Genomic DNA, 13,743 nt, shown 5'->3' on the forward strand with positions numbered 1-13,743 from the left:
TTCTGCGGGTGCCCAGGAGAGATTCAAATGCCGCCCATCTGATTAGCGGAGCACCCACAGTGCCCAGAACCAGTAACAAGTGTTTCTACTGGTGGTGCACATCTGCAAATGCTTTGGTTCACATAAAATTTATTCCACACATAGATGGAGACGCTTAGCAGGAACATTGGTTGGTGAGCATAGTGGCCAGAGAGAGTTGGGGGTTGGCAAGAGTTGCGGTCAGACGGAGGTGGGGGGGAGTGGCGAGCATAGCGGCCAGATGGGGGAGATTGGCAAGCATAGTAGCCAGAAGGGGGGTGACAAGCGTAGCAGCAAGGTGGATGCAGAGCATAGTGAGCACCGGGCAAAGCCCTAGTTTATTTATATTAATTTGTGCTCTTGGGGTGTGTCTAGACTACATGGCTCCGTCGATGGAACCATGTAGATGAGGCAGGACAACAAAGGGAAATTAAGCGGCAATCCCCGTCTAGACTGCCACGCTGTGCCGACAAACAGCTGATCAGCGTAGCGCGGTGGCCATTTTGATTTAAATGAAGCAGCGATTATTTAAATCACTGCTTCATTTCCCTTTGTCATCCTCCCTCATCTACATGGCTCCGTTGACGGAGCCATGTAGTTTAGACATACCCCTAGAGACCACAGGCCGACTGCAGTTTGCTGGCAATCAGAGAATGCCTCTCTTTGTCTGAGTCTGTCTCTTGGGTGTAAAGATTGTCCCACGCCTCACAATTCAGAATACTGTCCTCTAAATTGTGTTCTTTTTTTCCCTTTGGGAAAGGCTCTTCTAAATTGTGCGTGTGTTTGTGTGTGCGCGTGCACATACCCATGTGCACATGTTTGTGGCTTTTGTTATGCCGGGTCAGAGTAGATATAAATGATTTGTCTCTGACCTTGCTCTGAATATTTTTTCTATTTGAAAATGTGTACGTATAACATACCACGTCAGCCAAAAAGCCCCATGCTATATATTTCTGCCTGATCTTGCAAACACTTCCTACAGTGCTTACCAGTGCAAGTGGATTTCCATTGAGCTAAGCTCTGTACATGGTAGCATGGATTTGCAGGATCATGCCACATTATGAGTGTAATTTTTAATGGATAAACTCTTAAGCAAATGATAAAAAAAAGTAGAGTCTAGTATCTTCTTGTCACCACAATGAGGCATTTGATGATTAAGGCATTTTTAAATAAAGAGCTATGGAAAACATTACTGTGCTTTTAATTTTTTTTTTCTCTTTGGTCCATGGTAAGTCAGTTCTATTCAACAACAACAAAAATGTGTAAAGTATTTTTCCTTTAATATGACATTTGTTCTGCAGGAAAAAAAACGGAAGAAAGAAAGAACATTTCTTTCTTAGTGCTAGCTTCTTAGTGTTGGGAGATATGCTGTTTTTGTTGTATGTTTTAAACTTGTCAGCTGCATCTTCCTGACAAGCTGCAATAATCTTCTGAAGGTAAAAATTACTCTAATTCAGATTGCCGCTATTCATTTTTTATCACATGAATACATTTTGATAAAATAAAAGTATCACTGCAGCTGTGTTGTGTCTGTAGGAGGAGTTTTCCAGTGATACTCACTATTGTAGATGTCTGTGTTGTCAATCACGAGGACATTGAAACACCAGTACACTCAGAGACTTTTCAGCTGCTGAGCATGTTTCTCTTCAATACATGTATCAACTTGCATGGAGGGATGGAGTACCACAGATAATAGGAATAAAGAGTTTAGAGCAGGGACTTGGCTGCTGGTCTGTGTCCACATGTCTGGAATAGTAGCTACAGGCACATCATCTCTGCAAATACCTCTCTTAATAAAGAGCTAGGTTAGTTTTAGAAACATAGGAAAACTCCCATTGTTGCTCATAAATGTCTCTTTACTGAGGAAGAATAGACTCTTATATTCCATGGGAATTAAAGTAACCATATGTCCTGTTTTGGCCAGAATGGTCCCTTTTTTAAGTTCTGTCCCAGCTGTCCTGACTTTTTTCTCAGAGGAGGCAATTTTTCCTATTTGCTTTTGCCAACTTGATCAAAGAGCAAATGGGACAAATGTCCACATTTGTCAAAAAAGTGAGTTGTAGCATAAAGGAAAGTGTGCGGGGGTGGGGAGAGAAGCTATGCCAGCACCTTGCAGGGGCAGAAGGCAGGACCTCAGAGAGGCTAGGCAGGGTTCCAGTGATCCCAGCCTCACATCGGGATTACAGGGGCCTTGGACCATCCCCACACAATGTCCCATTTTCCCTTTGGGACATATGAGAGCCCATTTCTTCAACTCTTACACAGAAAAGTATTTTGATAGTAGACCCTTGATTTCATTGGAACTGCTTATGTGAGGCAGTACTGCTTAGCTTCAAAGGGGGTTTCAAAATGAACTTCCAAATGCTGGACAATTTAGACAGTGAGGAAAATGCATACATTATAGGTGACTGTTTATCCCCTTTCCTATTAGCAGCTGACACTGTGTCTCAACAGCAATTTGAACAGACTCTGAAATCAAATTTTGGGGATGAAAGCACATGGGCAAACATTTCCTGGGGTTAACATAGCCAAAAAAATACAATTTAAGTGTCAAATTTTCAAAAGCTAGGCACCCATTCTGCAGAATTTTAGGTATAAATGCTTGAGTAGCCCTTCACGTGGCCACTTGGAGTACTCCTAGTGGTACAGACTAGGGATGTGAAGGAGTAGTCAACTACCTGATAAGCAGGAGTTTATTGAGTAGCAGTATCGACTATTCAATCACTCTGACACACACACTCTCTCTCTCTCTCTCTCTCTCTCTTAAAGGGACAGAGAGGAGCCGGTGTTATTTGGCAGCATGAGGGCAGCGTGAGGGCAGTGGTGTGGGGGGCAGCCAGCTGCCACTGCTTTTAAAAATGCAGAGTGGCAGCGTGAGGGTGGTCCTGAGACCCGGTGGGGGACCAGAGAATGCATGTTGGCTCCTCTCTGTCCCTTTAAGAGTGCAGAGTGGCAGCCAGCAGTTGTGCTGAGATGCAGCCTGAGTCGGAATTGAGCGCTTAAAATGCCCTTTCTTAATGACTAGTCGAGTAGTCAATGGAAATTCCATCGACTACTTGACTAGTAAATTAATCAATACTTAACATCCTTAGTACAGACTACTTATTCCTCCCTTCTAAGTGCTTCCGAGGCTTAGCTTGGGACCAACGGACCCTGAATCCATTATGGATCGTCTTGCCTTTCCTCTCAGTAAACATGTTGGCTGTGTCTAGACTGGCAAGTTTTTCTGCAAAATCATCTGCTTTTGCGGAAAAACTTGCTAGCTGTCTACACTGGCCACTTGAATTTCCGCAAAAGCACTGACGATCTCATGTAAGATTGTCAGTGCTTTTGCGGAAATACTGTGCTGCTCCCATTCGGGCAAAAGTCTTTTGCACAAAAGGGCCAGTGTAGACAGCAGAGATTTGTTTTCCGCAAAAAAGCCCCGATTGCGAAAATGGCGATCGGGGCTTTTTTGCGGAAAAGCGCATCTAGATTGGCCATGGACACTTTGCCGCAAAAAGTGCTTTTGCAGAAAAACGTCCTGCCAATCTAGATGCACTTTTCTGAAAATGCTTTTAACGGAAAACTTTTCCGTTAAAAGCATTTCCGGAAAATCATGCCAGTGTACATGTAGCCGTTGTGTATCTTCCAATGCTGCTAGAAGCTGAATTGCTGCAGAGAAATCCTGTCCCCAGGACGCTGTGCTTGCCTGCACTCAGTGGATGGCTGGGCATGCAGGCTTTCTGGATTTCTTGCATATGGTTGTTCTGGCATATCAATCTGGTTGCTGACTCTGCAACCCCTTCTCTTTTCCTCTAACCTAACTTCCATACAATCCACATGTAACTTCCCCTTCTGTTCACCATTCCAGTAAGAAATTGTTCCAAGATAGGGCAAGTCTCTCTTGTGGTTTTTTACACAACTTTGCAGTAACAGACCAGAGGTTCCTCAGTGTGCTGCTATTTTGGATCTAGTGCCTGTAGATGCTTCTAGTACATCCCCAAAATGGCAGGGAAAGTTTGTTTGCAAACATTTTTCAGGCATACTTGAAACTCCAATGCCTATATTTAAGACAGCAATGGTCAACTTAGGCTAATGAGTGGGCGGCATGAGAGGCCCTCGTTCCTCTCAATCAACCACAAGGCTATTGAAACCAAGACAGTCTCCCAAGACAGGGTAGTTTTGCTAACTGCGCTTGTGTACTTAGATTTTGTGGTGTGTGCCGATTGAACCAGAGCAGTGTTTTGATTGGATGCAGAGGGAACACACAGATTTTAAAGTCAGCATTGTGTACAGTCAGCACAGACTTCACTTCACATGCCCTTGCTTTATTTATGTGCGTGACATGTTAGTAATACTGATACCAAAAAAATGAGAGACAGAAACCAGTGGAATCTGGCAGTTCCCTAATACTGTAGCCCTAGCATTTGTGAGCAACAATAATTTAAGCTTTCAGTGGTTTTAAATAAATCCTGCTCCCCCACCACAACTCCTCTGTGGGCCTTGAGGGCCCTCAGTAAAATGGAACTCATGTGGGTACATTGCATAGCATGCCTGGGTGTTACACCATCTTCATTCGAAGTTAGGTGCATGCTTAAGCACTTTGCTGCATTGGGGCCTTAACACTGCAGTTAACACCCTGTGATGGTGGGTAGTTACACAAAGATCATACACTTCTGCATACAATGGAGGAGTCTGGCTGGTGAAATTGCAAATACATGGACCGACCAGAACTTTGTTGAGAGCAGCACATTCATGGGCTAATGAATTCTGAATCTGGCAGAGGAGAAGAATTATTTCCTCCACCTTCAATTACTGGACCAACCTAAGGTACACAGGCTTGGAGCAGGCTACAGGATTCTCCCAACATACGTGGAGTAGTAACATGGGTTGATGATTTTGAATTTGAGAGCTTTGTCTCACCTATAAGGTAACCTTTGTCATTTGCCTTTTGATATCTTTTCAAGTACCATGACAATATTAGGTGCTATCATCAGCTGTTGCAAGTTGACATAGCTCCATCAACTTGGTAGGAGCTAAACTGGTTCATGCCAGCTGAGGATGTGGCCCATTGACTTTTATCTCCTTTGCCCAAGTATCTCACCCATGCTCAGTGCACTTGTCCCTGTTTAGAGCAAATAGCTTCCAGAATTCTCCTGCCTGTCTGAAACTGATAAGATGATCTCCTTTAGAAAGTCTTTTCTGAGTATATTCTTATTACTGTGCTTCTATTTGTTTCATTTTTGGCCTCCATTCAAGCACCTTTGTTGGAATAGCAATAACAGAATAAGGCCTGTTACAGAAGTAAACCATGCAGTACTATTAACTGCCTATGGTCGTGTGATTGGCTGTCAATTACAATTCATTTTCAAACTCTTTTTATTATAGAAACTACTTCTATTTTACTTCCTCCTGTAGGCTCTTCACACATACCAGAGCGATCCCGCCATGAGAAGGATGCTAAATCAGCTGTATTTCTACATCATGCCAGTATTTAACGTGGATGGATATAATTTCAGCTGGACCAATGTAAGTAGTTTGGCCCATGTATCTGAAAACATATTAAGATCAAAAGATGGAGTGACTATATGGGAAATCTCATTTGCATGCTATAAGTTCTGATCCACCACTTTATTTTACAAGACCTCGGGATTTAAATTGACTTGTAACAAAGTGAAAATATTGCACTGAGCATCTTCAGCATTTAAGATTTGCTTTATGTACATAGTTTTATTGAGATATTTAATTATTTTCATTATTTTAAAAATAACTAGGACCGATTTTGGAGAAAAACAAGGTCAAAGAACTCACAGTTTCGTTGCCATGGTGTAGATGCTAATCGGAACTGGAAAGTGAAATGGTGTGGTAAGTCTGGAAATAACCTGAATGTGGATAACGTCATCCTGTGTTTAACTATCCAGCGCACTGAGCAGATTAGAGCATTCTACAGTGGCAGGAGCCTCTCCATGGTTAAGATTGAAGTTAGTGTCCTGTTATATCATCGGTGGCCAAACCACAGTTCACAAGTCACATGCAGCTCTTCAAGTTAAAGTGCACCTCATGGCATGCCTCTCTTCCCTCTTCTCTGTGTACCAGACTGGTGATGAGGAGGAGTTCAGGGCTTCTGCCCACCAGTGTGATTGTGAAGCTAAGGATGTCTGCTAGAGACAACTGGTGCCTCTTGAGAGGTGGGAGTCACTATTTAAAGGTTTTCTCCTCCCAGCAGCTTGAGTTCTGTCCCTCCTCCCCACCCCCATGCTCTCAGCAGTCTCTTCCTTCAGCTTCTAGGTGTTAACTCCATGTGGAGAAGCAATGGCAAACAACTGAGAGCTGCCAGAAGGGGCCACTGCTTAAGCTTTGCCCAAAAGGCAGCAGTGAAAGCAGCTGCTCCTCAAGTATCTCCCAGCTGTTTGCCATTGCCTCATTCTGCTGCAGCAGCTGTGGTACAGGGAATGGGCCCTGTGGAACCATGTGACTGAGCAGAGCCAGCAAACCCTGGCAAAAATCTTGTGGGGAAGCAAATGACCCCACACATCCCCCTAAGCATTACCTTTGGCTGCTACTGAGCAGAGAGAAGAGTTTTCAAATATGTGTGCCAGGGTTTGAGGCTTCAGGAGGAGTGAGGTTGAAGCCCCAGCAGGTGCCTCTGGACAGGGCTGAAGCCCCAGACCCCAGCAAGTAAGCCCCAGCTCCTGGGTTTCTGAAGATTGTCATATGTGGCTTGGAAGATCAGTATATTTAGCCACCCATGTATTATATTGTAGACTTGATTGTGAACGTTCTGCCTAACATCTCAAAAAATAAACCAACTTTCCTGAAATTTCAGGTCCCATATTTCACCCTAATGTAGCATTATCCCTGGGAAATTTGGCAAAAGCAGAGAAAGTATGTTCTCCTACTTAAAAACTTCTAACTGCTTTGCACTGCTCTAGTGTTACAAAGCAGCTATAAACCCAGTTTAGACAGCCAGTTAAGCCAGTTTAACAGCTTGCTTGGTGTTGCTGGAATGAGCTGGTGAATGATAGTGAATGTGGCTCATGACATTTTCTGAACTGCTGTTTGTTTGCTTGTTTGGGATTTTTTTTTTAATCCTAACTTTTTTATTTTATGTTTCTAAAATGTTTTGGTTTAGACACTTCAGATGTTTTGCTGGACTTAGTGAGACAAAGTGCCTTTTAGTATTTCAAGGGGTCTGTTAGAAGACATTTATAAAATAATTGAATAGCTGCTTCTAATTGTATAGAGATTAAGTTTAAACTTTATTAACCTAAATCTTGCATAAATATAAAGTTCAAAATAATCAGCAGATTATTAGAAATGGCTCCTTTGAACTGGAAATGGCATTTTTATAATCTAGATTGTAGTGTCTTTACTCATGTATCCCCTTGCATAATATAAACAAGTTGCAGTGTTGTACAATAGGATATTGGACTGGGACCTGGAAGACTAAGGTTCTATTCCTGCCTCTAACTCAGATTTACTGCATGTACTTGGACAAGTCTCTTGACTTGTGTTTCCTATCCTACTCTTTGTCCATATTGGCTGTGTCTAGATTGCACCCCTTTTCCGTAAAAGGGATGCAAATTAGACACAGCGCAATTGCAAATGAAGCGGGGATTTAAATCTTCCCCGCTTCATTTCCATAAACATGGCTGCCACTTTTTTCCGGCTTGAGGCTTTGCCGGCAAAAAGCGCCAATCTAGATGGGGATCTTTCAGAAAATAAAGCCTTTTCCGAAAGATCCCTTATTCCTCTTAACATCAGGAATAAGGGATCTTTCAGAAAAGGCTTTATTTTCCGAAAGATCCCCATCTAGACTGGCGCTTTTTGCCGGCAAAGCCCCGAGCCGGAAAAAAGCGGCAGCCATGTTTATGCAAATGAAGCGGGGAAGATTTAAATCCCCGCTTCATTTGCAATTGCGCTGTGTCTAATTTGCATCCCTTTTACGGAAACGGGGTGCAATCTAGAAACAGCCCAAGTGTTTTATACAGTGTTTATACAGCCCAAGTGTTTTACCACAACAGGGCCATGAGCCAGCTTGGAGCCTCTAGATCAGTGGTCTCCAGCCTTTTTAAGCATGAGATCACATTTTGAATTTAAGTGCAATCCAAGATCTAACGCAAATCCAAATACTCTGGCCCCGCCTCCTTTGTCCCCCTTCTCCGAGTCCTTTCCCCCTGCTCACTCCATACTCACTCCCTCTGCCACCCTCCCTCACATTCACTAGTCTGAGGCAGAGAGTTGGGGAACAGACTCTGGTCTTGGATTAAGGGATTTGAAGTGTGAGAGGGGCTCTGAGCTGAGCCTGGGGCAGACAGTTGAGGTGTCAAAGGGGGTTCTAGGTGCAGGCTCTGGAAGGCTGTTTGGATCCAGGGGTGCTCAAGGCTAGGGCAGAGGCTTGGGGGTTCTTGACTGGGGTAGGTTTTCAGGATGTGGGCACCAGCTCACTGTTTATCTCAGGTGACTCCTGGATGGTGGTACAGTGGGGCTAAGGCAGGCTCACCCCTGTCCTTGCACCACTCCCAAAAGCAGCCAGCATACTCCATCCCAAGTCCTGTTGTGCCTCCCTCTGCTCTGTGGAGATAGGATACAGGCACCCTGACATCAGCACCCCCACCTCTCCTTTCCCTGCCCTGCACAGAAAGCAGAGGCTCCTGAAGGGACAGCTCCAAGGCAAAGGGCAGGAGATGCGCTGCAGTCTGGGGAGAGGGCAGCTGAAGTGCTGGGCTTGATAACGTCTTAGCCAAACCAGTTAGGATTTCCTGTCAGAGGCTCCAAGATCTACCAGTAGATCCCGATCTCCTGGTTGGTGACCAATGCTCTAGATACTGCTCTAATACAAATAATAAAAATAATCTCATTGCTTTCAGTGAGACTAGTTGCATGAGCAAATACACAGTCACTGCTAGGAGGAAGAGCTCCACTGTCTGCCCTCTAGTGGTTTGTCGTTTTTATCTCTACAGATTTTATGGAGAAAAGTAAATTTAAACAAGCAGCATTAATCATGCTGATGGCAAGTCAGGAAGGACAGAAGAGAAACATTTAAAAAATGAGTAAAATACACTTACAGTTTTTTACACCATCCTTTGCATAATATGAGCACTTAAATCTATCTTTTAAAAATGTATATTGTTGCTTTCATGCCTCTTCTCTTGTTAATTCATCTTTGCCATCTCCCTCCTTTCCTCCCTCCAATCCAATTCCATTCTGTTACTTCCCACTTTCTTTTTTGGTGTTCGAGCCGAAACACGTGGGCCCATGTCCTGAACTGCAATAAAAGGGCACTCAACAATGCTCAGGAGGGACAAGGCAAAGGCCATCTGATTTTGGACAAAACTGTACTATTCCCAGAAGCAATTTAGAGCAATTTTATAGCTACTTTAAGACTTGTTTACGTAAAATTTAATGTGGTTTAATTCTCCTGAATGTCCTTGTACAGACAAGCCTTAAGTGGCTACCTGTGGCTTCGAACGGTTTTTCTGCTATCCTAGAATTATTGAGGGCTTGTCTATACTTTAAATTCTTCACCAGCATAGTGGTAGTGCCTCAGCTCTGCCATGGTAGCATGTCACTGGAGACACTACTTATGCAGGCAGGAGAGCTCTCCCATTGGTATAGGTAATGCTCCTTCCAAAGAGGCAGTAACTTCGTCAATGAAATAATTCTCCCATCAACCTAGCACTGTCTACATGGAGACTTAGGTCATTTTAACTACATCCAGCATGGGTGTGGATTAATCTAGTGCTGTAGTGTAGATCACTCCTAAGTTAGAACTCTCATTCCACTTGCTGCAGGGAGGGGGTTTGGTATAAGAGTAGCTACAACTGATCAACGCAAGGTAAGAGAATCCCCTATTTAGGGGAGAGAGATTCCTAAAGCTGGCCGCCACCCCCAGATTTAGGGTAACTTTAGAGTGTTAGGTGCAAAGCTGAATAATTATAAAGGTACAGCTCATGCTGTTTAATCATTCTTTGCTTAAATTTATGACCACCAACCTCAAACAATTTGGACAAACAAATGTATGGGCACAAAACTATTGCTTTCACATTGGAGTGAGTAGTTCTCTTGTTGAGTCTTTAGAGGGATATTTTATTGTATCTTATTAGAATACTTGTGATACCCACAAACATTTTTTTCAGTCCCCAACTGATTCATTTCAGTTTGCCTTTACTTCCTTGCCCCTTACCCTAGACTGAAATACAAATATTTGTTCCTTGATTTTGGAAGACATTTCTTTTTTCTGAATGAGCGAGATCTTTCTTTTCAATGCAGAATAGAAGCATTGCCCTATAACAGGGCCACTCAACTTTCGAAGCCCTGGGGGTCACAATGATACTCTCAGCACATGCCAAGGACTGCAACTTAATTGTGGTTACATATACATGCAAATATATGTGCAAATAGCTTCTTTCACACTGACCGGCATGAATACAAAGATTAAGGCAAGACTACACAACACACAGGACCCATTTAAGTCAGTTCAGCTGATATTAATAAAATGTAATATTTACCTGACTTCCAGCCATACAGCAACACTTTTAATGAGCAATGACAGTCCATGAATTTAACTACTACAATGCATATCAACAGAAGACCATTATATTTACTACTTTTTGGTTTGGCTCCCACTCGTGGGCCGTGTGTTGAGCCCTGCAAAACCCAAACTCACTGCAGGCCTCATGTGGCCCACGGGCCATATGATGAATAGCCCTGCCCTATAACAATGATATCTGAATGTCATTGTGTTTTATTACTATTATTTATTGAGTACCTGCAATGTCCTTTGCCCTGTACAAAAAAATCCAACATATTCCTGCCCTAATGGGTTTATAGTTTAAGAAATAGGCATTTATTCCCCATATTGATTCAGTCTTGCTCCTCTCTCTACCAAATAAACAGGCTGCTCCCCAATGAGCCTCCAATCCATACTTAAAGGGACTTTTGTAGAAATATAAACTTACTGATCTTCAAAACATCCCTTTGAAGAAAATATTTTTCAGAAACTGATAGAAGTTCAGTATTTTGCCCAAGGATACACAAATCAGTCACCTATAGAGACAGATTTAAAACTCCAAAGTTCCTTACTCCAAGTCAGATGCTCAGTTGTTTCAGTACAATGACTGAAGCAGAGGTGAGGAAGGATTATCATGTTTTCATGCTTATGTTGTCCTGATCTGTTTAAAGTTCTGTGCTGTGAAAGTTCTGTGCTGTGAATTCTCCTCTTAATTAAATCAGGTTGTTGTTTTTTTCAGTTTGCAAGCAGGGTTTGAAATTCATATGGGTGCCTCTGGGCAGGTACATTGTGAGCAGAAATCCTAATTTTGTGTAGTTCCTGCCTCAGGCTAGGTCTACAATACAGACTTTTTTCAGGAAAAGCTACACAAATTACGCTCCGCAATTTGCGTAGCTTTTTCTGAGTGCTTTTCCGGAAGAGGCTTTTCTGCCATTTGGCCCGGTCTAGACAGGACCAAATGGCAGAAAAGCCTCCTCTTTCGGAGGAGCCTTCATTCTTTGTAGACCGGGGTATACAGGGCTCTCTGAAAGAGCACTTTTGCTCTTTTGGTATCCCGGAAAACCCCCGCAGTCTAGACATACCCTCAGTGGGGAACACAAATGGCTGGGTACCAGGAACTTCTTCTTTGAGTTAAGAAAGACTTCTGTGCCACCTTCTTTTCCCTTCTCTTCTAGTGTAGCTTTTGATGCTATATTTTACTCTGTTCCTTTGTATTCTATGAAGGTTGGAAAAGGAAATTCATGCGTGATCTTAGTAAATTTCACTTTGTAGCTCATGGGAAACACAATTATTTGTTTAAAGTATGGAGTGGGCATCTAAAGGTGATACAAAAAGTGCAACAGTTTTAAATTATAGAGTATATAGATGGCAAGCTTTTTAGGACAGGGACTGTCTTATTATGTAATAGTGTCCTGATCCTCATGCAGATCCATTAGGCACTGTTTATTTGTAATATTAATACAATATTAATACAATATTAATATTAAAAAACTCAGTATGTTGCCTAAGGATACACAAATCAGTCACCTATAGAGACAGGATTAGAACTCCAAAGTTCCTTACTCCATGTCGGATGCTAAGTTGTCACACTACAATGACTGAAGCAAAAAACAGTAGGCAAGTACTTAGGGACAAATCTTCAGTACATAAACCAAACAATTTAAAGGACTTCACTCACACTTAGCATAGGATACTGGGTGGTAGGGTCAGAATTTCCACCTAAGGTCTGCCATATAGTTGGGTTGTGAAGAAGATTACCTCATAGTGGAAGAAGTAGGAGGAGAAAGGACGTCTGAGGCTTGTGCTGTTCTTTATCTCACCCTCAGTCCTACTTCAGTGCTTCTGTACAAAAATGAACGGTATTGATCTCAACATTTCAGAACTGTGAGAATACAGCATTTCCAGTTTATTTTGGGCTTTGCACATTTTCAGTATGTTCTTCAATGTTTTATTGAGACAGCAAATCTTCCAGGATACAAAAATCTGGCAGATGGTTGACATTTACTGTATTTCTATTTTCTCCTTGTGAGTATAACTTTGACTCTTGACAATAGTTGACAGTTACTGTATTTCTTTTTCCCCCTCATTCTGTCTGTAAGTCAGAAGAACTTTTAATATGGAAATTCTCAATGAGCTCATTGTATTACTCAAAGTCATTCATTCACAGGACAACTTCATTGTAGGAGAGAGTTCAGAAAAATCTATTCTTACCCACAGAAAGAAACCTAGAGCCTGCTCTCCATTCTGTTTTCTGCACCGGTTCTATGAGCGGGAGGAGCTGTTTTTAGGCTGTTCAGTCAGAATGTAGGCATTATTAAAACCAATTTGCAGTATAGATATGGCTTCATCTGGAAGCAGAGGGTCAAACCTAAGATTGTTTGAAATTTTTATTAAAAACAAAAATTACAGTAGTTTCACAAGGTTTATTTTAAAAAAAATCAGACATAGATTTTGTCTAAAACTAACTTGCCAGGGTAGACTATTGAGGATTTTGACTCAACTGGAGTATTGTGTCCAGTTCTGGGCACCACATTTCAGGAAAGATGTGGAGAATTTGGAGAAAAATGATTACAAGTCTAGAAAACATGACCTATGAGGGAAGACTGAAAGAACAGGGTTTGTTTAGTTTGGAAAAGAAAAGTTTGAGAAGGGACATGATAGCTGCTTTCAAGTACCTGAACGTTTTTTTAAAGGAGGAGGGAGAAAAATTATTCTCCTTAACATATGATGATAGGACAAGAAGCAATAGGCTTAAACTACAGCAAGGAAGACTTAGGTAGGACTAGGGATATTAAATTGTGGATAATCAGCTAATTGAGTAGTCAATTGACTAGTCGGTTAGTCTATAAAGGCAGGGTCTGCAGTTTAAATGTAAAAAGGCAGAGGCACAGTGTGTGACTTGGCGCGAGCCAGGACTCAAGCAGTCCCAGCTCATGCCGGGTCCAGATCTCTGCGGCTCTGCCTTTTAAATGTAGTCAGAGCCACTTGGCTCTTAGTACTTTTAAAAGGTAGTGCCGCTGCACCCCTGCCCCTCACTGAGACAGTGCTGTGGGGAACTGCGCCCCTGCCCCTCCCAGCTCCTGCTTCCCCACCCCTCCCAGCTCCTGCTTCCCCACCCACCCACTTGCTGCCTCTGATAAAGAGGCAGCAGGGAGGGGGGAATGTGAGTAGTTGACTAGACTACCCACTAAGCCTAGGATTATCGAGTAGTTGACTGTTGGACTACTCTT

General features: G+C 42.6%; 1 protein-coding gene across 3 annotated transcripts in view; it reads left to right on the forward strand.

The window, feature by feature from the left end:
* Nucleotides 1-13,743, forward strand: part of CPA6 (carboxypeptidase A6) — a 111,267-nt gene that overhangs the window by 78,905 nt on the left and 18,619 nt on the right. For all 3 annotated transcript variants that reach the window (XM_089776233.1, XM_006131487.5, XM_089776234.1), the window contains 2 exons: nt 5,419-5,529; nt 5,775-5,865. In XM_089776233.1, the coding sequence (XP_089632359.1) occupies nt 5,419-5,529; nt 5,775-5,865 (202 nt within the window). The remainder of the gene's footprint in view (nt 1-5,418; nt 5,530-5,774; nt 5,866-13,743) is intronic.

This window comes from Pelodiscus sinensis, chromosome 2 (assembly GCF_052426305.1).
Source record: "Pelodiscus sinensis isolate ZL-2025 chromosome 2, ASM5242630v1, whole genome shotgun sequence".
In the NCBI taxonomy this organism is placed as follows: Eukaryota; Metazoa; Chordata; order Testudines; family Trionychidae; genus Pelodiscus; species Pelodiscus sinensis.